Source organism: Oryzias melastigma, linkage group LG6, assembly GCF_002922805.2.
Source record: "Oryzias melastigma strain HK-1 linkage group LG6, ASM292280v2, whole genome shotgun sequence".
Taxonomy (NCBI): domain Eukaryota; kingdom Metazoa; phylum Chordata; class Actinopteri; order Beloniformes; family Adrianichthyidae; genus Oryzias; species Oryzias melastigma.
In genome coordinates, this window is record NC_050517.1 from 10485827 (window position 1) to 10511543 (window position 25717).

Sequence of the window (25717 nt, forward strand, 5' to 3'; positions counted from 1 at the left end):
TCACTTGTTAGAACGTTTATTTTGTAATACCACTGAACAGTTTGGCCTTCCATTGAATTGCAGCCCTCTACAGCACAGACATGAGAAGATGCCATATTTTCTTCTCCTGCACAGCCTGTGCACGCTGTGAGGTCAGAACGCCTCATTAATTCAAACAGCGTTTCTGCAGCAGTTTGATTGACAGAGAGATACTCAGAAATGCAAAATCAAAATGATTTCTTATTACATTTGTTCTCGTTCATAAGAAAAATGACACACATACATGTTAAAAACTCAAAAAACAAGAATTTCATCAGAGGGGGACTTAAGATCTCATGATAGTTGGGATGTCCTGGAAAAGACGTAGTGTAGTGAGCCAACTTTCCTCACTGTCACTACAGGACCTAAATGAAACTTTTATGCAGTCCTGCATAGTAATACACTTCGAGACGATGCAGAAATAAAGCTGTGAACAGGCTTACACGGACATAACAATGTGCACCTTTATCTATGCACCTGCTGTCATTCATTTGTTTATCATTTTAGGGGTGCAACGGATCCCAGAACTCACGGTTCGGATCATTTTTTAGATCAGTAAAAATGAAAAACGGACAAAATAACAAGATTTTCGAATACAATTAATTTTCTCAAGTTTCACAACATATATATCTAGCAAAAAATATAGAAAGTACATCAAAACATTTGCTGATTGAGACCTATTAATAAAAACAAGACACTAATGACATCCTTGAACTCCAGATATTACTTTATATAAACATATTCCCAATATATACAAACGTGTATTTTTGGGAATTTTGAAAAAAAACTAAATTATATATATAAAAGAAAGATAAGCAAGGCAGCCAGAATTGACAACTTTACATTCTTTCACTGTTAATACTTTGTGGCTCCCCTCACTGTTCCACACATCTACTGTGTAATTGTGTTGTAACCCTGTCTCAGTAGGCAGTGTGTGTACAAATGTAATAAATTTAAAACTCCCTACCCTCTCAACTCTGTTGTTGGAGGCTGTGCACATAGGATGCTTATGTATGTGCACTAGTGAAGTCATAACAAATACATCCAAAAATCGTATTCTGCAGAGACGAGGTGTTTGCTACTTGTTTGACATTAGTCACTTCCTCTTAAAAATATCCTCTATAAATGTGTGAAATGGCTGTTTAAAATCCATCAATAATGTGTGTAGAATAACCTTTTTTTTTGTTTACTCTTTTTTGTGTCCAGACATGTGAACAGAGACAGGTTAGTCACTTCCAGTATCTCAGCTGGCCGGACTACGGCGTTCCCACCTCTGCTGTGACTCTCATCGACTTCCTGGGAGCTGTGAAAAGACAACAGAGGAAAACTGTGAGGGCTCTGAGCTCTCAGTGGACGGGACACCCTCTGGGACCCCCCATGGTGGTGCACTGCAGTGCAGGGATTGGGAGAACAGGTGAGATTGTTTGGAGTTTACATGTTGGATGGAGGATATTTCCCTTACGTTGGTGGATAAGGAATCATGGCTGCTCCTGCTGCGTTTTTGCAGGGACCTTCTGCGCTCTGGACATCTGTCTGTCCCAGCTGCAGGACGTGGGCACCCTGAACGTGTGCCAGACGGTGCGGCGCATGAGAACGCAGCGGGCCTTCAGCATCCAAACCCCGGACCAGTACTACTTCTGCTACAACGCCATCTTGGAGCACGCCCAAAGGCAGGGCCTGCTCCCAACCAATCAGTGAGCCTCATCCTCGCCCTGCACAAGTCCGCTTCCTGCGGTCGGTCCATCAACCCCAGAGCCCTGCTGTGTGACCAAGTAGACCCAGAAAGCAGCTCCCGCCCTTCCAGGGAGCCTCAAAGTCCCTTACTGGCGGACTTAAAAGAAAATTCAGCGGCGATAAACGTGCCGTATTCGTGTGATAACATTGTGTCTGCCAAGAATGTGACTTTTTGTTTTTGCTGAACATATCTTTGACAATATGCAGGAAATGACTGATGTGTGGCCAAGGCACATGGAGCCAAGTAAGGTGATGTTAACCTCTATTTATTTCTTACACAAAACAAGGTTTGTATGCAGCTGATGAAAGCATCACCTGTACACGTCTTTGAATCCATGTCGCCTCATTTTAAGAACTTCCTGTACAGGAGCTGAGCTGGGAGAGCGGCGGCTGAACTTAGACTCGTGGAAATGCACATTTAAACTCAATTTGAGGAGAAAACGGGCCGTTTTATTTGTAATTTCACACATTGACAGAGTAGGTTTGCCCCTCAATTCGTCTGGGATCTGAATCCTCAGAAGCCCCAGATTTAAGTTGAGGTTGCAGAAATCGATCTTAGTTTATCTCGTTAATAATCCTCCCGATGAAAATTACCTTTGACCACTCCTTTAGGTCAAAGTTTGGCCAACGTAAGTCAAGAAAAATAAAAAATAAAAACTCTAGTCTCACCTGCCTTAAAGACCCACTCCCATCAACTTTTGATCTGTTGTAAAAAGTGTTTTTTTAATTATGATTCTGACATTTTTAGGCAAAATTGTTGTTTTCTTGGTCGTAGTTTCTGCAGTAGTTCAGTAGATATTTGCCTCTGAGATGTGGGGGGATGGTGGCACAGAGCAACCCCTCCCCCATGGCTGAGAGCTTTTGCCCCGCCCAGGGTATCAATATTTTTTTTTATCTTTTTTTTTCGTCTTCCCCCTGATTCACAACCATTTGAATAAAGAAATACTCATACATTCTTAGTCTTCTTTATATTTGTCCTCTATAATCAGGAAAAGGCCACAAAAACAGGTTAAAAACACCCTTTTCATCGGAGTGGGTCTTTAAGTCCAGATAAGCCCCGCCCCCTGCACACGTCAGCAGTCAAGACCTCATGAATAGTGCAATATTTTATTTTTTATCCTAACATGAGTCACATTTTAGCACTTTGTTAAAAAAAATATTTTTTTTATATTCCCCAATGTGGTCGTTCTTACGATGGTGGCGTGAAAGTTGAGGACAAACGGCGTTCTGTGGATCCTCACGTGAAGCTGGGAGAACTTGATTGTTTGTAAAAAAAAAATTTTAAAAATGTAGTGACGCATAACTCAGTAACATGTATTGATATTTACTGTAAACATCTGCTTCAAGCTTCACCAGGTCAAATCAGGACTGTCTGAACAGGGAAGCCACAGACTGATTCTCGACTTTTATTTTTAATCTTTTAAACAGAAGTGGAGGGAGAAAAAAAACGACATAAAAAGCACAAACTCGTGCCTGCCACGCCTCATGCGACCCATGAAGAAATGCCTTCTCAGTTTCTGTACGCTTGACGTTTCCGTCGGCGCTTTCACCTGGTTTCCTGCCGTCATTTAGTCCAAAAACTGCCATATGTTGCGTGTTGATTTCTTTACTACAGAGTTCATATTGAATTTGCTGGTAGTGAAGCTCCTTCTTTTCTTTTTTTTTTTTTTTAAAGTCTAGCCAAGCTCACACACTCTGACTGAAGTCCTTTCAACGACAGACGCAAAATGTGCTCCAGTTTTATTTTTGTATTCAGCAGCAGTTTTCATACGGCGACGGTCGAGTACGTTCATTTTATATTCTGTTATAGCGTGTTATCGTTCCTATAACTGTTGAGTCCAGCTATCCTGTATTAAATACAAACTATGTCAACACTTCTGGCTGTGGAGGTTGTGTTTATTCATTTGCTCTTAACCAGCGGGTGAGTGTCATGCTTTACTTCCGGCTCCAAAAAAATGAAGTCAATTCAGCCGCCATTTTTTCCCTAATATGGATGTTGCCATGTTGGAACCAGAAATCATTGGTGAGCAATGATTGGTCTGAGTTAACATTTGTATTGAAAAAAAAAAAAAGAAGTAGTGATCATGGTGTCCGAATTACTTTTAGAATTCAGGGCACTAGATAGTCCTGCACTATACTGTTTTTAGCTGGGATTGAATTAGGACAGAGTCATTCAGTCAGCACACAAAGTGAGCTTAATACTACTAAAAAAAAAAAAAAAAACTACTTCTAAAAGTTATTTATTTTGAAATGCTGCAGCTGTGAAATCTGTAGGTTTTTTGCAGCATGGGTGGATTTTACCAAATGTTCCAATGTCCTCAAATGTTTTTATTTAATGCAGAATAGAGAAATTTGTGCTTGCCATCCTTTTTTTAAACCAGCATTTCCATTCATCTTCACCATTCTATTGTCTCAAAAGATCAAACTCTGAGAGCAGCTCTGACTAAAGTTACTACAATACTTGCAAAGCCACTTCCTCAAAAGCCTTTACATGTGTTGCCATGACTACCAGTGACATCTTTATTGGAGAAAATCAGTTTTTACTTGATGAAAAATTGAACAAAACCATTAAAATAAAAATACGGATTCTATTGTATTTATTCTGACTTAAATCTGAGAAATGAGAAGCTTGACAACAAAGTTAATCAAATGTTTCATCTTTTTATACGAGTTACTGAAATTGAAGTAAATAGTTTACTTGAAATTAATATGTTTTTTTTCCAATTAAGGGTCATACATCAATAAGCTAGCTAATTTATTTATTTAAATAATCACATTTAAATGTTTGGATTAAAATTTGATTTTTGTGAGTGTAAAGCTGCAAAAAACATCTTATTAATAAAGATATTAAAGTAATAATACAAAACTATTGATTCCTTGCAAAGCAACAAACGCTAGGTAAAATAGTTTTGTCCTGCCAAACAATCCCATTCAGAAAGGTTTGCAGAACTAAAATAATTTCAAAAAACTTATCTCTTTTCATTGAGAAGAGTCATGCTCCAACATTAACTAGTCAAAAAGCTTCAATGTTTAGTGTGTGAAGCCCCAAAAACATTTTCTTCTTTACTTTACTCATGAAACTTGTTGCCCAAATTCATTGCTTCAGAAGTCCATTGTATGGCTCAAAAACTTCCTGAAATGTGGAATTGACTTTGATTTTCAAACCTCAAATGCTAAATCTGATTTTTCAAATCAAGCATTCTTTTTTTTACCTAAAGACTTTTTTGGGGCTTTATCTTAAGTTTAAGTGTGAAGTTGGTAAATGCAATTAGTTAAAAGCCTTTAACTGTTTATGTTATTGTAATTAAACACTCTTCATAAAATCACTTTTCTTTTTTTTTTTTCCTTCGGTTTGTTTGCTTAAAAAGAAAAACAATGCAACGCTATGTTCTCGTTTGTTGTTTTTTCTTTCATGCATAATTTGTTTTTTCTCGTTTGAAAAATAGGGGGAACGTTCATCAGCAATAAAACACAGACTGGAAAGAACCACGAAACTGAAATATTTCAGTTTCGAGCACATGAGTCCTCACTCAGTCATCAACACTTATTGATGCTGCTATGCATCAAACCACTTCGGCTCCAAAATTATCTTCATTTTGCATTTACATAAAACAAACATGGAAGTGATTTTTTTATAAATATATCTAGACATAAATTTGGCCATCAAGAGCTTAAAGATGATAAAAACATTTGATGATACATTCTAGAGCGAGTGTTCAGTATGAGATTATGCAACGCAGAGACAAATACAGAAAAAAGAAAGACAAACAAACGTCTTGCAAACCTAATTGAATGTGTAGGGGGTTAAAGTTCAGGAAAAGCAACATCTCGTATGCTGGAAAGTTTTTACCTGATTTACAGACCGACATTTTAAAGTACTGAAGGAAATTTTGTTGAAAGTAGTAATTATAAAGGCATGTATAAGTCCTACCCTCCTGAAGTGATTTTTAACCTTTAAACAAATGAATCTAGGGGCTGCACGGTGGCGCAGTGGTTAGCGCTCTCGCCTCACAGCGAGAAGACCCCGGTTCGACTCCCGGCTGGGACCTTTCTGTGTGGAGTTTGCATGTTCTCCCCGTGCATGCGTGGGTTTTCACCGGGGACTCCGGCGTCCTCCCACCGTCCAAAAACATGCTTCATAGGTTAGTTGGTGACTCTGAATTGCCCCTAGGTGTGAATGTGAGAGTGAATGTGTGTGTGATTGAGGCCCTGAGACAGACTGGCGACCTGTCCAGGGTGAACCCCGCCTTCGGCCATCAGTAGCCGGGATAGGCTCCGGCACCCCCGCGACCCCAACAGGGAAAAAGCAGTCAGGAAGATGAATGAATGAATGAAAAAAAATGAATCTTTATTACACTTTATAATCAAGTTGATAAAATAGAAAAAAATATATTTAATAAGTGTTATTTTGCTTTCCAAAATAAAAGTATTTTTCAAACATAAAATCCTAAACTAAAACAAAGATCTTCACAAACACTGATATTAAATGTCATGTGAACAGATAGGACCAAAGTGAAGATGCTTGGCTGTAATCTCTGAATATAACAATGCCCACTGGTAAATAATAGTGGCTTATTATTCTATAAACACAAAGAGAAAGCTGTTAGGTTAAAGCTTGCTAAGATTTAGCTGTCGACTGTATATAAGAACTGGATCGAGTGGGTACGTCAGTCATGGAAAACGCTTTACTTCAAGCTCCAAAAAAATTAAGTCAATTCAGTCGCTATTTTTACACGATACAGACACTGCCATGTTGGAACCAGACAACATCAGTAAGCAGTGATTGGTCTGAGTTAATGTTTCTATGTCAACCAGTCTCACCAATCAGGAGTCAAGTTGGAAGTTCACACCTATACCACTGGCTTGAGAGAATCTGTCAAACATTTTGAACGATCAACGTTTATGGAAGCATCAGTTTATAACTTGAATAACTTACTATACAGAAGAATTATTAGTTAATTAATTAGCTCTTTATTTCTCTGTTGAAGTCTATGGGATTTGGGCTTTTTTTTTGGACCAGCAGGTACTTCCTGTTTGGAATGTGAGGGGGAGGGGTTACTCAATCCAGTTCTCATTTACCTTTTTTTTTTTTTTTTTAATCAAACTTTACTAAAATTTATAGACAAGACTTTAGGTAAAGTAAACGATACACAAATTGTGCAACATGCACATCAACAATCAACATTTACAACCCAGACTTTACATCATCTTATTGAACAAAGAACAGAAAATGTAGAACATATTTAGTTCCTTGATAAGATCAAATGTTATTAAAGACTTCAAATTTTGCACGTTTTGTCGTTTTGTAATATTATTTAAAGCAAGGATGGCATAAATTAAAAAAGGTTGTGAATTTGACCATTTGCAATTGTAAATGTGGAATTTCCAGAATAGAAAAAAGGTTGAGTAGCAAAGACTACGTTTTGGGTGAAATCAGATAAATAAAGTATAACATACTATCAAAAATTGTTATTCGAATGATAAAATACATGAAAACGTGTCTCTTTACTTGCTTGGCCAAACACATAGCTCTTCTATAGTTATTTGAATTATTCTTAGTGTATCTTTAGGGACCCACTCTGATGAAAACTATATTTTTGGTGTTTTAAAAGTGTTCTTGTGGCAGTTTTCTGACGATGGAGGACATACATAAAAGAAAATTGCATTTTTTAGTATTTGTTCAAAATTAACAGACGAAGACAAACAGTTTGAAAAAGCTTGTGGTTGTAATAAAAACATTGGCTGCGTCACAAGCTCCTTGCTCTGCTCCGAATCATCCACCAGACGACTAGATTAATTTACGTCTTCGCTTTCCTCAGCTGGCACCTGACTCAAAATTGTACAGCTCGTTGTGAATTTTAAGAAACTCTAGCTAGCCGCTCTGCAGAAACTATGTCCGATAAGTTGACAGGTTTTTGATTTAGGGTAAAAATAGCATAATAGTTAAAAGATCACTAGTAACTATATTAGAATATATCAAAATATGATCAGAGTGGGGCTTTGATTGTATATATTTAATTTTTAATTAATTTCTTTTTTGTAATAAAGTACTTATAAACAGTGTTATAAGCCTTTTCTCAGCTTCCTGCTTTAAGTGTAGAGTTCCTGCTGCCTAGCTTTTCGCGGGTCATATTTAAATGAAAGTGACGTATGTCTTCTGGGACGCGCCAATGCCCACCGAGGGGGGCGTTTCCAACTATTTTGTTACAAACACGAATCCGGAGTGAAGGAGTCTTTTTCTTGGGTATGTAAACAGCTGTCTTTCTTTAACATAATCCCCGCTGTTGCTTCCGACTCCAACGGGCGGCTTGTGTTGGGAGAGCGTCGGTTCCGTCGTCCGCTCCGTCATTCGGGACCGTAAAATGAATCGTGGGGCGGCTTTTTTAGCGCCTTTTAACAGCAGCTGGATAGCCAGCGACAGAAGCGTGGTGAACGGGCTCGCGCGCCTGGTAAACGCTTCCCAGGGGGCTGTGCGGCGACCCAGCTGCCTCGCGACTCGTCCGCAGCGCGTTGTAAAAAATGTACCGCTTGCCTTCAAACGGTTCCGTAGGGGGAGGGGGTACGTTAGACATATTACCTCCCCCGACTACAGAAGTAAACAAAGACTGTTACACGTTAAAAGGGCGCTCATCCCCTCTGCAGAGCACAAATGGAGGTGCTCGGTGGCGGAGAGCGGCCGGAGCGGTCCGCTCGCCTTCCCTTTGACTTTGGCATTGTTTAGAAAGGACAACTAATTCGGCCGCCACCGTCCAGAGGAGACACCGTCGAGGCCCCCGCTGTGTTCCTCCGGAGGAGGCTTTGTTTAGCCGCTCTCGACCGAGGGGACAGCTAGTTGTTGGGGGTGTTTCCACCGCCCGCAGTGCATTTGGATGCATGCTCTGGCTCGGAACTCGGATATGTGACTCCCAATCCCACTGAATAAGATTAACTCTTTTAATGTCCCAAAATCGGCTATTTAACTAGTTACAGAGTGGTTGTAGTTCAGGTTTAAAGATTTCAAGAAGAGCGCGCGCACAATAAAGGGAAAAAGCGGTTGGGATAAGAGGGGCGTCTGCTAGTGTGTGTCCTGCCGCCCAACGTCGTTGCCGATTCCTCCGCCTGAGCTGAAAGGAGGAATCCCGGGCTGCTGTTGCAGCTCCGCCTGTCGTGGGCGAGGGTTTATTTGGGAAGTTCCACCTTTCGGAGGATTTGTAAGGACCGTCGCGCGCCGTGATTCGCTGCCGGGTCCCCTTAATACTTTTTGTGGGAGGGACTATTTGTCTCCCTCCTCGCGAAGTCACGTGTTCGAGGACTCCAGGAAGCAGCCAATTCATTACGTAAATGTATTTCAGCGCATCCATTCTCCCCCAATTCACACCAAAGCAGCAGCAGTTTTATAGAGAATTAATTATGTGTAATATGTGAATTCACGTCGACACAACTCTTAATACATGCCGAATTCACATACTGGGGCAGCGATACAACGTAGGGAAGCGCGTGTATTCAAAAGCGTCGGAGCTGCGTTTGGCCCGGATCTTCTTAATGTATTGTGCTGTTTTCCCCCCCTCCCAACATTTGTGGTTATTTCTACACTTAACTTTTTGTCTATTGAGCAACATTCATTCGAGTTCTTGGCGCGATGCTTAAATCACCACCACAGATATGGAGAACCCTTATTTTGGAAGTAAAGCGGAAGCTCATTTTGAGCCCGTTTCCTGTGCTTCTGCAGAAAAATAAAATGTTGCTGCAAGATTTTTTTTTACATTTTCGCCCTCAGATTGACTTTGGTGGTATTCGTCTTTTATCAGATTTATGTTTTAAAATAAATTGCATTATAGAGGTAGAACTACAAAGATTGCTTTAGAAAATAAAAAAATAAAAAAACAGTTCCAGCAATCAGATTGAGCAGACCATAATTATTAAAAAAAACTCCCCTTCATTTTAAGGACCATTGCATATAATTTAAAAGCATCTATTTTATGTTTGCATGTATAGATGTTTTTCTTTTTATTCAAACGCATGGTCTTGTACAAAATCAAATTTTAAAACTTGTCTCTACTGGATTATATGTAGCAGGACATATCCAAGATTGGCTATTACCACTCATCCTCTAATTATATTTCTCTCATCCATCTGCCACTCAAAGTTTCTTTTTTGTCAGAAAGCCTGAGGCGAAGCAAAACTTTAACCAAATGATGTTTGCAGTCATGTATGAACTCATTCAGCTAAAAAGTTTCATTTTACAAGCAGCACCTATTACAACTAACATTAGTGCGGCTACATCAGCTCATTTTAGCATTTTTACTTCTAGCCAGAACATTTTGTCACCGTTAAGTCAACAAGTGATTAGCACTTACATTTTGTGAGCATCTTTTATTTTTCCCTCTTCAGCAAAACATGATGTACTTCCTCCCTGTTTTTGAAGCTTTTCCCAACAAAGTAAATTGTTTAATAACTTGGCCCACTGTGTTTTATTTTGAAGGCCCTTCTAATCCAACCTTGCACTTTGCCCATTGAGGGTTGAGAATGTTCTGTCTTTACCATTTTCTCATAAACGTTTGCGTTCCAGAAGATAAGATGGAGTATTAGGACCATTATAGAAATAATAAAAAAAATAATAAAGTAATAAAGTCATAACATTGAGAAAGAACCAACAGCAGTTTTACTAGAATAGAATTATGAGAAAAACGTAACAATTTTATGAAAATTAGCTTAAAAGTAATACATTTAAAAGTTATGAGTGAAGAATTTACTAGATTAAAGTATTAAATCAATGAGGCAAAAAGCTGTTTACTTTTTTGCTTGCTCATTGATTTCACAAATAAGAAGTATAAAGGTTAGTGAGTCAACATTGTTGTATTATAAGTATAAGGACATTGCAGGAAACTGGATCTCTTCAAAAAGAGATTCTTGATCCACAAGGAGTGGATTTTCGTCAGGTGCTGTTGGCAGTGGGATATAGTTGCAGAGGTCCAAATTCATATATTCTGTAATAAACTTTATGGTATCACACATAATAAATGACTGCATTGATGGATTTAGTCGATACTTAATGTGGATAGAGGCTTACTTTGACAACTTTATTTTCAAAAAAGCATGACTTTTCACTTTTAAAACTACAATTTTTTCCTTATAATTTTACAACTTTATTCTTGTGATTTTTTTTTACTTTTTTCATACTTTTACAACTATGTTCTCTTATATTAATGTATTTTTTTCTTTCTTGGTGGCCCTAATACTTTGTTGCAAGAAGAAAAGCTTATAAAGCAGCTAGTATAAATACATTATATATTTTTAAAAGAGATTTAATGTTTTTCTTAAATGCAAAGGAGGTATATATTTTTTGTTAATGGCTAAAATACAATAGATATCCTTTCGGTGTGCGATCATTGAATTGGAACTTACTTATTTAACCCAAGAAATAATAGTAGTTTAAAAAACAAAAGTTCACATGGAAAATATCTACCTTTTTTGGCATTCTGAACAGTTTATTATTTTTTTATAAAGTAACCTGAAGTAAATTAAATTGCTTAATAGAAGTAAAAACAACAATATTTTTCCCCTTTTCTACATATCAAACTATATCCATTAACTATTGCGTTTGTAAATTAACATATTCTCACAATAGATATACATTTTTCTAATTGATCAAAGTTCAAAAACAGTTAAGTTGGTGGTGCTTCGTGTCCTTAGCCGAAGGCTTGTCAACTAACTGAACCATAGACAGTTCAAAATTCACAACACACTACGTAGCCCCGCCCTTGTGCGGATCCAGTGGATGAAACAGCCAATAGATCGCACCCAGGGGCGGAGTCTTCACTCTCAACTCCGCCCATCTCTACAGCGAACCGAACGGAGATTGTTTTCCTGTCTTGGAAGGAGATTTTCTGTTTGTAGCCGCTGCTTCTTTTGTTTATTTTAAATCACTCGCCTATCACAAATAGCTCGTGACGTCCACACCTCGTTCGCGTATTTTCAAGTCAGAAGTGCGGCGAGTAATCCACGTCAAACGGATTAAGAATTCATCTGGTAACTTCTGCTCGCTGTTGGGGAGAGGGGTGAGTTCAGTTAAATTCATTCACTAAGCTAACGTAGCTAACGGGTTAGCTCCCTTTCGCTAGCAGAGGTCTCAAGTGGACTACACGGGGGAGCGGCGTCTTCTCACATGTCATTCACTTGCACTTAGACTCACCGAGAACAGTTTCAAAGAACGGCTGTTGAGACTTAGCACATTTACGGACATTTTCATCATCAACAAAAGAAATTGGAGTCGTTACCTGCATGTGCTTTCTCCGAAGCTTCCGACGGTCCTGTGTTGTTTACATTAGCTAGCAGCTAGCAGGCACTTCAGATCCCCTAGCAACAAAGCTGCTTCTCGATAAAGTTATTTTAATAGAATAAGCGCTCACATATGCCATGTATTCGGTGTTTCTGGATGCTGGTGGTAAACTGGCTACTTTTCACTCTTACCTGACGCAGCTCGGGTGGAATTTGGTGAAGTCCTGTGCCGCGCTCTTAAATGGCGGGTGTGCGGACGCTGTAAACTCGAGGTCGCTGCTTGTGTTGCTAGGCCACAAACGCGACGGCGAGTGAAGTGTTGACATCGTTCGACATGGAGACGCTGCAGCGGAGTTCATGCCGACTTAGCAACACTGCAGTCGAAGAAGTTGGTGTTTTTCCACACTTTTTATGTGCAGGCTCGCGTTCGTTTTTTGAACAAATTATCTGCTGGTGTTCGGAGCTGCACATGGTCGTCTTGTTTTGTCATGGTTTCAACGGGTGGCTGATAAACAGGTTTTTTTACTCGTCACATTTCTCGAGAACGCCGTTCACTCAGAAACGGTGTCGGGCGGCTGTTGCGGTCTTGGAGGAAGTTATGAATGGCACACGGACTCCCCACGTTCCCACAGCACCTGTTTGTTGCATCGCTGACGTAAGGCGCTCGTGCCTGATTGGCTGTGGAGGCAGCGAGGGGCACATTCAGTACATGTTACCATTTTGATCATGACATCTGCACCACCTTTCCCCCCTTCTAGTGAGTCTCCACATTGTTGATGCAACTCCCACATAAACAAAAACCAATGTTTATTTATTAAATATTATTAATATATTAAAAGTTTGGATCTTTAAAGCTGGTTTTGATTCAACATGATGACATAGATCCATGAGTTTTTGTGTGTTTAACATGTTTTTCTGGCATTTTTCTGATGATGAAGGAAATGTATAAAGAACATTATGCTTAAAATTGAATTTCTGAGTATATCTTTATTCAAATGAATCATGAGAATACAAAGAAATTATGTTGAAAAAAGTTTGTAGTTGTCATGTACTTACCACAATCAGCAGGCCTTAAGTGCATTTCAGTACCTCCACTAGCAGACAAATAGATCCATGTCCTTCCTCATCTGAGTTAGAATCTGCATCAAAACTGCACAGCTGGATAGCTCCAACCTTTGGAAGCGCCATTATTTTAGGTGTGAGGGTTTTTAAGCTAGCAGGAGAGCATGTTGACACATAAATGATGGGAAACGGGGGCAGACTTACTTTGTAACAACAGTCAGTGGCAAATTTCTAATGAACTCCTGCCACTTAACAGAAACTATGTCCTAGAAAACACATGTTTTTTTTTTTATTTTTGCCAAAAACAACAGCATAATCACAATTAAAAGTCTACGAGGAACAAGTGGAAGTTTAACCCTCAGTAGTATTCAAACTTACAGTAAGTTTTCCAACCACATTGTGGGGTTACAATATTAAGGAATGGCAGCATTTCTTTCATACATAATTTAACTGTAAGGTTTCAAATATTTTTTAGCTATGAAAGTTTTAAACAAACATAAAAGTTATGATAAACCGTGGAATAAATTCATAAAACTTTGAGTGGACGTTCATATGTTTTTTAAAAATATATTTTTCAATTTTTTAACCTTGTGTTTGCTTTATTTGTGGATTTCTTCACTTTTATTTTGTCTCCAAAATGTTTGATCATATATTATAAAACATATAAGCTGCTTGATCACAATTTTTAAGGGGGTAAAAATGTCAAATTTGACTACTCTGAATTTAGTTTTTTTTAGACAGTTTCATGTTAATTGTGGAATTATTATGTAATAAAATCAATAACATATCTGAAATAAAAGAAGAAAGGGTTGTACAAAAAGATGAATATCACTCATAGCCACAAAAACAGTTTAAAAGATAACTAATTGGGTATATTATAAAGCAGAAAGATGTTCTTAAAGCCCTAGACTACTATGGGTTAATAAAGCTTGTTGCATTTTCTTTAATTTAGCTAACTAGCGCAATCTATGATTTATAGTTCTAGGATATATCAGAAGGCAAACGTCATAATGTAATTGTACCACAAAACCACTCATTTTTTTTTCCTCATTTTTTTTAAGTAAATTTTCTTTAAAACATTGGATCCATATGATGTGGTTATAAATTAATACTCTTTAATTAATTGTTGATTCTTACATTTCCTTTAGGGATGAATGTGAGTGTGTGTTGTTATTGTCTCTGTTTGCCCCATGACTAAATCTGGATAGGCTCCAGCATCCCCTGTGACCCCTCCACAGGGCTAAAGGGGGTTTAGCTGATAAATAAATGCATGTATAAATTAAAATTCTCCTCTGGTTAACTTTTTGAATCTTTAGTGCTGCTAAAACTTTATTATGTCTCTGTAGATCTATGGTCATTTTTTGAAGTCCAAGCCAAGCTGCAAAAGTGGCTTGTTGGCACGATGTTGGTCCATAATTTAATCGTACAAGTGGACGAATATTTTACCACGTGTTCTGTAAAAGTGACAGTGAAATCTGGAGCAGATTTATAACTAGACACAGAAGCTGCTTGTCTCTGATGGTGTCTTTTCCTTCCCAGGTGTCCCAGCTCTCGGGAGTATGAGTTCACAATGAAGCGGCGTCTGGAGGATCAGGAAACGGTTTTTGCGTCCCAGCAGCGGCGCCTGGCTGGCAGCGCGGAGGCTTTCCAGCATCGAGTCCTGGCCCCCGCTCCAGCTCCGGCTGTGTATGAAGCCGTGTCTGAGAACATGCAGCCTTCAGCTGGAGTCCAGTACTCAGTCCCACAGGGGTACCAGGTACGGCGTGCCCGGTGTGATCAGCTGTACTGTTTTTATGAAGCGTCGCTCGTGTCAGGGAGATTATGGTCTACCCCTGCTTCTGTTTGGGTTTTATCACAGTTGCAGAAGTTATTCCTGTCTTCTTTCCCAGGTACCCAGTGTGGCCCCGGGTGGTAGCGGGCATGGACACACCCCCAGCCCAGCTGTACACGCAGCACCTCACCATCACGGTCCAGCGGTTCAGCCCCACGGGCCCTCAGTGATGCCAGGCCATGGCCATACAGCAGCTCCACAAGGCTCTGCACAGGGACACCAGCAGTTCCAGAGACTCAAGGTATGGACATGAGTTAACCAGCACATCTTAAAAACCAGCTTTGTTTTGTTACAGACCAGAGCCTTTTATTTATTCATTTATTTTTCTTAGGGATAACATTTAAAAAACCGTGAGTCCAGTTTCTGATTGGTTGATAATGTAACCAGCAGCGAGCAGGAGATTATTAACGGTAAAACTAGCTCTGGAGGAGCAAGGACGGATCTACTTTTTAAAATGCAACTCTAGTCAATTGGAAATGTGCTCCTTGGTCAGATATTTCCATTCTTTTATCTAACTTTTAAGGCCACCTCAGTCTGTTTGATGGTGTCTTTAGTCATTCTTATGTTTGCTCCTGGAGACAGACAGTTTCCTCCAATTGCTTCTTCTCGAATCTTTCAGTCCTTCTTCATACTTCCACAACAAATGGAAATAACTCAACATTTCACTTCCAGACCTTTACATTTCTGAAAGTAATGTGTCTTCTTAACACTTTAACACCAGAGATCTCATGAGTGACGCCTAAATAACACTCACAACTCCTCGACTGTGTAAAACAAGATAAGATAGAGATACTTTATTGATCCCAGCTTGGGAAATCCAGTTGTTGCAGCGACTGTGTACAGGCTCAAATAACAAACAATGAGTACCAAAAACCAGAGAAGCAGTCAGTCCGATCACAGCTTTCTGAAAACAAACATCAAATGAGTTATTTAGAAGGATGATGAATTCCATAGTCCAGTGGAGTGAGGTAGGAATGATCTGTTGGTGTGACAGTGAAGCTGCCTTATCCTCTTGGAAAAGGCGCTCCGCTGTCCGTCAAGTACAGGTGGAGAGGATGTCTTCACCATCAATGGGAAAGGTGTTTTTTACCATCAGTGTTCTCCGTGACAGAATCAGCTGATTTACCTCGGTCGTGTAATCACCTCACTCCTTTAAAGTGTTAGAGGCTGCTGCTACGTCAACGGTTGAAGAGTACAGTTGTTAAAAGGGGCTAAAGCTCTGGTGTTTAACCCTTTAACACCTGAGCGTTCAAACACAAAATCTTTAACAAACGACTCACGCCACTTTTCTCCTTCAGAATCTACTGGAATGACGTTAACCGCGTTAACTATTGAAAAGTTACAGTAAATCAAAGAACATAAACATCTGAGCTCAGGTGTTAAAGGGTTAACCAGATTTACAGAGGAAAGTGTGGTCATTCAAAAAAGTGTCAACCATCAGATTTTTCTGATGAAACCTTCAGAGATTTAAACCCAAAGTTCTTCTGTTGTTGCTGCTCATGTTTCTTAAAAGGGTGAGTTATCACTCAAAAAGGCTCCGCTGTAGAAGTTAAAGGTTTTTTGATCAAAATGATCAAATACTCAATATGTTTCCACACCTTCTGTTTGATTTTAAATCAGTTTGATTTTGTGCAAATGGTTTCTGGAAAGTGTGAAAGGTTTATCTGCTTTTCCAAACAGTCTGCTAGTGCTGAGCGATATGACGATCCATATTGTGTGGGTGATAGAAAAGTGTCTATCGTACCATTTCTCTTCTATCGTTTCTATTGTTTTCATTTCTATGTTTTTATTGCTGAACTTGAGGCCAAAAATGTGTTTCCCTACTAAGAAACTTGAAAATGTTTCTCATTTGTAACAATTCAGTTACACGTTACTTGAAAAAATAAAGTCAGGGAAAAGTAAGTGATGACGTTTTTGTCAAATTTATTAAACATAATTGATTTGTTAATATTTATTAATCACCCTTGGGTGTCCTGCCGCACAGCTATAAGATCAGCGTAATAAAAGTCAGGCTAAAATAAACTTCAACTTTTTTTACATCCTGTGATTAAGATATTATTAAATTAAAGAAGTAATATTCATTTATTTGTAGTTTTTGGACAAAACCGATCTTCTGTTTTAATAAATAAGGTGGAGAAAGAATGTCTATATGGAGTCTGCAGCACACCTGCTATGAAGGGCGGGGGGGCGGAGCGAAACGCATCTGTCTGCTATGAGAAATCCAAAGCGGAAGCAGACCATTGCTTTATTTTGGGATGGGGACCTACATGAATTTTCCATAATAACGAGCATTGGCATTGTCCAAAAAATTGAGGAAACTCTGCGGTTCTCCACGAAAGTCCCGCCCCCAACGCTGTGGAAATCTGTTGCGCTCACACCCAAATGATTTCTAGGACGTTTGTAAGTCTGAAGTCAGAGTTGCAGACGTTGCAGCCTCACGTATTTCCTCTTGAGGAAGATGTCTGGAAAATGTCAGGCCTGCAGTATGTTCACTAGAACAGCTGCATTCTGGGAATTTGGGGTTTTTCGTTGCGTGCAATCTGGTGTATGACGGTAATTCTTCTGTCCTAAAGGTGGAAGATGCTCTGTCCTACTTGGATCAGGTGAAGCTTCAGTTTGGGAACCAACCTCAGGTCTACAACGACTTCCTGGATATAATGAAAGAGTTTAAGTCCCAAAGGTGAGCTTTGATGTTCCAAAAATAGTCACAAAAACCCACCTGGAGTTCTGCTAACATTCTCCTGTGTTCTTGTTTTGGTCTTTTATCAGCATCGACACTCCCGGGGTCATCAGCAGAGTGTCGCAGCTCTTTAAAGGCCATCCGGACCTCATTATGGGCTTCAACACTTTTCTTCCTCCGGGCTACAAGATCGAGGTCCAGACCAACGACCTGGTCAACGTGACCACGCCGGGTCAGATCCACCACATCACCCCGCACGGCATTTCAGTCCAGAACATCCCCATAACCGGAGCCGCTACGCAGCACCAGCCCCCGCAGCCCTCCGCCCCCACCACCACGGCTCCTCCCCTTCTGACGCAGCCCACGCCTGCCAAGCTGAGCAAGGTGAGCGACGGACCGCCCTCCAAAATGTCCGAGACTCCAACAGGGTTAATCATTGGTTTTCATGTCTTAGCCTCTTCAGTCGCAGGTGTTGACGCCCAGCAGTCAGAGCAGTCCGTCCATCCCTGCATACACCTCCCCGCGCTCGCCGCCGGCGCAGCTCCATCCACCGCTCGCCGGGACGCCCACCGGCCCGCCCCTCCAGAACAACCAGCCCGTGGAGTTCAACCACGCCATCAACTACGTCAACAAGATCAAGAACCGCTTCCAGGGCCAGCCGGACATCTACAAGGCTTTCCTGGAGATCCTCCACACGTACCAGGTCAGAGACTCGCCCCAACTCCCGCCGTTTCAAAACTGAGAGGCGGCCCCTCACTTTTCCTGTCTCCCGCAGAAGGAGCAGCGCAACGCCAAAGAGGCGGGGGGGAACTACACGCCGGCGCTGACGGAGCAGGAGGTGTACGCTCAGGTGGCTCGGCTCTTCAAGAACCAGGAGGATCTGCTGTCAGAGTTCGGCCAGTTTCTCCCCGACGCCAACAGCTCCGTGGTAAGCATGAGCGCCACGTCTGATCGGACAAATATGGAAAGACACTCGTTGAACTGCAGTAATTCTTCAACCGAATCAGAATCAGCTGGAACTACATTAATTTGGTAAACGGTTGAAGAGTTGCAGCAGTTGAAAGAATGTGAACGCTGCACCTAAAGCTAAGCTGTTAGAGGGGGCGGGGCCAAACCCCCAGCACCTTAGTATGCTGCCCCATTCAATTGTCGTTGTGCGTCGTCCTCAGCTGCTGAACAAAACCACCGCAGAGAAGGCGGAGTCCGTACGAAACGATCACGGTTTCACCACCAAGAAGCTACAGCTCAACAACAAGCAGCGGCCCAGTCAGAACGGCTGCCAGATCCGCCGCCATCCCGCTCCTGGGAGCACGCCCCCCGTCAAGGTTCGTAGCGTCACAGTAAATAACAAAGCTGCAGTGGATGGGATGTGTTTGTCAACACTTTGAGTTTCTGCAGAAGAAGCCAAAGTTGCTGAATCTGAAGGATCCCTCCATGATTGATCCCAGCAAGCACGGAGGCGGCACAGAATCTCTGTTCTTTGAGAAGGTCAGTTTGTCCTTTCTTCTAGAAGTTAGAAACCAGACTTCTCTTAAATTATCTCTGCTGGTGATTGTATTCCAGGTGCGAAAAGCCTTGCGAAGCGCCGAGGCTTACGACAACTTCCTGCGCTGTCTGGTCATCTTCAACCAGGAGGTGATCTCCCGGGCGGAGCTGGTGCAGCTGGTGTTGCCCTTCTTAGGGTGAGTCATCCCGTCATCTTCATCACGAGAAAGAAAAGATTCTCTCCTTCATCTGCCCCCATCACCAAACACCTTTCTGCTTTTGCAGAAAATTCCCAGAGCTGTTCAACTGGTTCAAAAACTTCCTGGGGTACCGGGAAATGTCCCACATCGAAACCTACCCCAAGGAGCGGGCGACGGAGGGCATCGCCATGGAGATCGACTATGCTTCCTGTAAGAGGCTGGGGTCCAGCTACAGAGCCCTGCCCAAAAGCTACCAGCAGCCCAAATGCACGGGCAGGACGCCGCTCTGCAAAGAGGTGAGGGAGTCCAGTGTTTCTGACATAATGATGATCTGATATTTTTCTTTTTTTTTTCCACCTGGAAATGATGGGATCTGAAATCTGCCCTAAAGGGAAACAGAACCTTAAAGACCCACTCCAGTGAATTTTTTTTTTTTTTTTTTTTTACATCTTCTTGTGGCATTTTTCTGAGTACTAAGGACATAAATAAAGAAAATGGCATTTCTGAGTATTTCTTTTGTTAAGAAGAACGCTGGAACAAAGATGATTAGAGTGGGACTTTAAAGTGTAACCGAACAGAACAGTTAGAGGCTGACTCCACCCACAGCTGAAATTTGAAAACCCAGTCAGAGGGGTGAAGCTTGGGAACAGAACTGTTATCATTACTGGAGTTGTAGATCATGATGTGGGACTGTAATGGTTTAACCAATCACAAAATTCAACTGTAATGCCTTGTTTCAACCTATAGGAGCACACAAATCGTTTTCAAATATAATTTTAAGAATTTTTGAAAGTTTGTAAAAAAATTGGTAATGAGCAACAGATAGCACTTTTAAAGCCCCATTTATAGAAATCAACAGACAAAAAACGTTTATTTAGGGTTTGGTTACCATTTAAGCAGGTTGTTGAATCAATTTAAGCTGATGTTTGTTTGTGTCGACATCGACGCTGCTCTCAGGTCCTGAACGACACCTGGGTCTCCTTCCCCTCCTGGTCTGAGGACTCCACATTCGTGAGCTCCAAGAAAACCCAGTATGAAGAGCACATCTACAGGTGTGAAGACGAGCGATTCGAGGTCAGTCTTAAAAGCTTACGCTGTTTTCTTTTTTTTTTTTACTTGTTCGATGTAGATCTTATTTTGAGGGAAAAAAACAGCAATAAAGCAGTTGGATTTCTTGCTCCATGCAGTTGGACGTCGTGCTGGAGACCAACCTGGCCACCATCCGAGTCTTGGAGACGGTGCAGCGGAAATTATCCCGCATGTCTGCGGAGGAGCAGGCAAAGTTTCGCCTGGACAACACATTGGGGGGGTCCTCAGAGGTCATCCACCGGAAGGCCATCCAGAGGATATACGGAGACAAGGCGGCCGACATCCTCGACGGTCTGAAGAAGAACCCGGCGGTTTCTGTGCCCATCGTGTTGAAACGGTACCAGAACCACAGCCTTCATCTCTGAAGAAAGTTTAATAACCTCACACGTTTCTTTCATTTAGTCATGTTAATTCTGGCAGGACAGTTATAGAAAACTTGATATTGACAAAATAGGAAAGAACACACCTTACAGACTTGCTCCGATCATCTTTTGCCGTTTTTAGCCAAAATCAGGACATAGTATTTAACCAGTTAGTTAGAAACTCACCTCTGAGTTGTGGGCGGGACTGTTGGAGGAGAGTATCGAATGTCGTCTCCTAACCAATATTGGATATTGACTTTATTATTATTGTGATCAGCGCTTTAAATTTCTAGCCCATAATTACAGATAAATACTTAACTTGATGTCTGCATGTCAGGAACAGATCTTAACATGATATTACTGTAAAGTGCAGCAGAATGCAGCAGCAGTTCAAGCAGCAAGCTAACAAAAACAGTTCAGTCAAGCCAGCGAGATGTTCAATAACTCCTTTAAGACGTTTTAAACTGACAGCAAGTGTTTCTGTTAACGCAAACAACAACCTATAAAAGTATTTCAAAAGAAAAAATATCAGGTGTTTGTTTCTTTTTAATGTTGAACTCAGAGAGACGGCGGCACAACAGCTGCTAACTCCGCTAAGCGCTAGCTCTGTCATTTAACCTCTTAAGACCCGAGCTGTTCTTTGATGTGCCTGTTTTATTTCTGACAGAAAAATAAAAGTTAAGAAAAATAACTACTGTTATAGTGTTAAATAAAGCAAAAAAATGTTGTTTGAGAGGTTAAAACAATAATCCCATTATCTTAGATAAGCAAAACAAAAAAATAATAAATTAATCCAATTATATCAATCATGAACACTCATCATATTTATGCAACAACAAAGCCATCATTAATTTAAAAAAAAAATTAAATAAAGATATGAATCACATTTGATTAAAGATGTTCAATAATTCTCAAAATATTAAAGCTAAAGTCAGTAAACTTTCTCATATAACTAATAATCACCTTTATTTAATAGATAACATATTCTTTTTTAAGGTAATAGACTTCTTTTACTTGATTGTTCAAGATCCTTCACAGAAGTGCTCCATTTAAGTGTTAATGATAAAAGAAGGTTAATGAAATAAAAAATAGGGGAACAACCTGAATCTATTTGTTTATTTTTATTGATTTTTTAAAATGTGTTAAAAAAAAGTATCTCATCGGGATTCTGCATCAGCAGATACTCAAAATCAAATGACTCTGAATCGGATCAGGCCCCAAAAAACCCTAATCGGGACATCCTTATCTTAAGTGTTGTGCAGAAAGTTTATGGATAAGTGCTGAAGAGTTCTGTGTTTAATCAGGTTGAAAACAAAAGAGGAGGAGTGGCGGGAAGCCCAGCGAGGTTTCAACAAGATCTGGAGGGAGCAGAACGAGAAGTACTACCTCAAATCTCTGGACCATCAAGGCATCAACTTCAAGCAAAACGACACCAAAGTGCTTCGATCCAAGTCGCTGCTGAACGAGATTGAAAGCATCTACGACGAGGTTTGCTTCCCACCCTACGCCGCTTTGTCAACCTGGTTCAGGTATTTGAGGAATGTTCTGAGCGCTCGCCTGTTTGCTTCACAGCGCCAGGAGCAGGCGACCGAGGAGAACGCCACCGCCCCCGCCGGCCCACATCTAACCCTGGCCTACGAGGACAGCCAGATCCTGGAGGACGCGGCGGCGCTCATCATCCACCACGTGAAGCGGCAGACCAGCATCCAGAAGGAGGACAAGTACAAGATCAAGCAGATCATCTACCACTTCCTCCCCGACATGCTGTTCTCGCAGCGCGGCGAGCTCTCGGACGTGGAGGAGGAGGAGGAGGAGGAAGAGGAGATGGATCTGGAGGAGGGCGCCGGCAAGAAGCACAATGGCGTCGCAGCCAGCGGCAGCCCCTCTAAGTCCAAGCTGCTGTTCAGCAACACGGCGGCGCAGAAGCTGCGCGGCTGCGACGACGCCTACAACCTGTTCTTCGTCAACAACAACTGGTACATCTTCATGCGGCTGCACCAGACGCTGTGCTCGCGGCTGCTGCGGCTGTACGGGCAGGCGGAGCGCCAGATTGAGGAGGAGGTGCGGGAGCGGGACTGGGAGAGGGAGGTGCTGGGACTGAAGAAGGAGAAGAACGACAACCCCGCCATCCAGCTGCGACTGAAGGAGCCCAGTAAGGATCTGCACACGGCGTCAACTTAACCAAAAAACAAAACCTAACGACTCGTGTTTGAATCTTCACAGTGGACATTGAAGTGGAAGATTACTACTCGGCGTTCTTGGAGATGGTGAAGAACCTTCTGGATGGAAACATGGAGGCTTCTCAGTATGAGGACTCACTGAGGGAGATGTTCACCATCCACGCCTACATCGCCTTCACCATGGACAAGCTCGTCCAGAGCATCGTCCGGCAGGTACCCGCCCGCTCTGCCACGAGGCGTCGTCCGAGTCGGTGCGTCTCTAAGATAACCCCGTGTCCTCCCACAGCTCCAGCACATAGTCAGTGACGAGATCTGCGTCCAGGTGACGGACCTCTACCTGGCAGAGAGCGCCAACGGCGCTGCAGGGGGCGCCCTGTCCACACTGTCTGCCAGGAGCGCGGCAGAGGGCGTCTACCAGAGGAAAGCCGAGCAGCTCATGGCTGATGAAAACTGCTTTAAGGTAAAGAGAAACGCCGTCTTAAACAATATGGAAAAAGAACGCTCTTCGTGAAATTTCACACACGCCGCCAGCTTAACCCCGTACTCACGCTGCATCCAGTGCAGCCACCAGAGTCTTTACGTAACTTGAAAAGTGCGAGAGGCCCCCACACTGCATCCACAAGTGCCCTTCCCCTGTTGCCTTCACATTTATTACAGGAATATCGTTTAAATGTAATGCATGAGTCCCTGGTCGAAGCTGAACAAAATTAAATGACAATAATATGATTATATTAGGAGTGTGGGCCCGGTTAAAAAAAATATCCATTGCTAAGGAAATCCAAAAGTTGACTTTTATGGATTCTTCTAAAAACTACACAGATCTGTTCATCACCCCCAGGCGATTGAAAAATAAAATGGTTGCTATGAGATTAAACCAATTGAAAAGCAGACATTTTGAAAAAAAAGTTCGTTTTTTTTCCATAAATTTGTCTGGTACAGCTTGTGGAAGATGAGAGTGAGGGCGTGTCAGGAGGGCGGGGCAGGGAGCTCCTGCGGAGTCATACAACGTCTCAAACTAATTCTCATCAAATCTCATTGGTTCAGAGGATCTTTGATCAACTTTACTTAAAACTATATAGTAAATAAATGTATTTTTATTGCTTCCTATGTTATAGAAATATTTTTCAGTAAAGTGAATGTTTATTTTTGTGAACTTTTCAGGATCACAAACCTGTTTCCAGTAGCTAAGAAAACAGATATTTTATCTGTGAATGAATCTGGACCTTTTTTTGCTTTCAGGTGATGTTTTCTAAAACCAGAGGGCAGGTGCAGCTCACTGTGGAGCTGCTGGACACGGAGGAGGAGAACTCAGACGAGCCCATGGAGGTTGAGGTGGGAGAACCTCACAGTACAATTTTCTTTGTGTCTGTTTTTTAGCGACTGTCTGCTAATTTCGAAACAAATGTGGCAAAAACGTTGTTTGTTAGAAGGACCATTTGTCCTCCTCAGATTTCATCCTTGTTCTGTTTCTGCAGCGCTGGTCTGATTACGTCGGCCGCTACTTAAACCCCGACTCCACCACTCCGGAGCTAAGGGAACATCTCGCTCAGAAACCTGTTTTTCTTCCCAGGTAAGCTCTTTCACTTTTTATTTTACATTATTTTAATTAACTTTTTCAATCAAACATGAATCTTTTTTTGGACTTTCTTTCCGCTCGCGGAACCAGGAACCTGCGGCGAATCAGGAAGTACCAAAAAGGCAGAGAGCAGCTGGATAAGGAAGCCTGTGAGGGAGGCAAGAAATCTCTAGAGAAGGAGAAGATGGAGTGCATGTTTAAGCTCAACTCCTACAAGATGGTGTACGTCTTCAAGTCCGAGGACTACATGTATCGACGCACGGCACTAATGCGCGCTCACCAGGTATGGATGACAAGCATTTAGTGTTAAATGACAGGAGGCTTTTGTGAGTTAAAGATGGCGGATCTCTTAGACAGAAGTGAGGAATTCTGGGTATGTCAACGCTTTAACACCGGAGCTCCAGTGTTTATGTTCTTTGATTTACCGTAACTTTTCAACCATTAACATGATTAGTTTAATTCCAGCATTAATTCCAGAATTAAATTAATCGTGTTAATGGTTGAAAAGTTAACGTAAGTAAAAGATTTTGTGTTTAAGCGTCACGCTTAAAGAGTAAAAATGTCCTCACTACTTACTGCATTACATCAGGTTTTCACCATTTTGTTGGGGTGTCCAAATCTACAATTCCAACATCCAGCACCCTGGAAATTACCCAGAAGTCTCTGCAAAAACTATTGTGGATTGGTGGTCACTAGTTTGGCAAATATGGCCCACAATGCATTGCATTTGAACAATTTTTCATGTAAAAAAAGGGGATTTGTCAATAAATATTCTTCATTATATGTTCATGTTTATTTTTTTTGCCCCTAACTGTGTGTGGCTAACACACAAAGCTAGCTTAAATGGCGTCGTCTGACTAATTACCTCCTCTGGTTTCTCCTCAGTCGCACGAGAAGGTGAGCACTCGGCTGCACAAACGTTTCCACGCGTGGGTGGAGGCGTGGGTCAAAGAGCACGTCACGCGGGACATGAACGCTGACACCAACAAGTGGCTGATGGGCGAGGGCCGCGACGGCTTCCTGCCCTGCACCACCAGCCGCAACCCGGAGGTCCTCCACTTCATGAACATCAACAAGTACCGCGTCAAATACGGCTCGCCGCCCAAGGCTCCATAAGTGGAGCACGGACTTCAGGAGTCGATCTGAGGGCTTATTAAAGTGTTTTTAAGGCCAATATGGGAGCACAACCAAGCGAGCTGCCGTGTGAAGTTGCAGCCAGGGCGGCAGGATTGCATTTGTGTTA

At 41.6% G+C, this 25717-nt stretch overlaps 2 protein-coding genes and 1 long non-coding RNA gene across 8 annotated transcripts in view; 2 read left to right on the forward strand and 1 right to left on the reverse strand.

The window, feature by feature from the left end:
- ptpn9a (protein tyrosine phosphatase non-receptor type 9a) overlaps positions 1 to 3626 on the forward strand; it is a 28327-nt gene extending 24701 nt beyond the window's left edge. For both annotated transcript variants that reach the window (XM_036212265.1, XM_024281440.2), the window contains 2 exons: positions 1225 to 1432; positions 1526 to 3626. In XM_036212265.1, the coding sequence (XP_036068158.1) occupies positions 1225 to 1432; positions 1526 to 1716 (399 nt within the window). In that variant the 3' untranslated portion in view covers positions 1717 to 3626. The remainder of the gene's footprint in view (positions 1 to 1224; positions 1433 to 1525) is intronic.
- Positions 1 to 12345, reverse strand: LOC112152127. 3 transcript variants are annotated; one of them, XR_002920236.2, is made up of 3 exons: positions 12202 to 12345; positions 12009 to 12099; positions 1 to 1321 (listed from the first exon to the last, which is right to left on the reverse strand). It is a non-coding gene; the product is annotated as an uncharacterized LOC112152127 (long non-coding RNA). The 3 variants fall into 3 exon arrangements; XR_002920235.2 differs by having other exon boundaries at positions 12009 to 12102; XR_002920234.2 differs by lacking the exon at positions 12202 to 12345 and having other exon boundaries at positions 12009 to 12195.
- On the forward strand, positions 7868 to 25703 carry sin3aa (SIN3 transcription regulator family member Aa). 3 transcript variants are annotated; one of them, XM_024281439.2, is made up of 21 exons: positions 7868 to 7996; positions 14611 to 14827; positions 14961 to 15143; positions 17476 to 17582; positions 17672 to 17966; positions 18037 to 18285; positions 18358 to 18510; positions 18752 to 18907; positions 18981 to 19070; positions 19146 to 19264; positions 19353 to 19563; positions 20225 to 20341; positions 20455 to 20693; positions 22023 to 22206; positions 22291 to 22870; positions 22942 to 23111; positions 23185 to 23358; positions 24138 to 24230; positions 24374 to 24468; positions 24565 to 24757; positions 25360 to 25703. In XM_024281439.2, exons 2-21 carry the CDS (start codon positions 14642 to 14644, stop codon positions 25588 to 25590), a joined length of 3825 nt encoding a protein of 1274 aa, XP_024137207.1. In that variant the 5' UTR covers positions 7868 to 7996; positions 14611 to 14641; the 3' UTR covers positions 25591 to 25703. The 3 variants fall into 3 exon arrangements, with proteins under 3 accessions (XP_024137207.1, XP_024137206.1, XP_036068157.1); XM_024281438.2 differs by lacking the exon at positions 7868 to 7996 and adding an exon at positions 11545 to 11789; XM_036212264.1 differs by lacking the exon at positions 7868 to 7996 and adding an exon at positions 12667 to 12766.
- Positions 25704 to 25717: the final 14 nt, after the last annotated feature.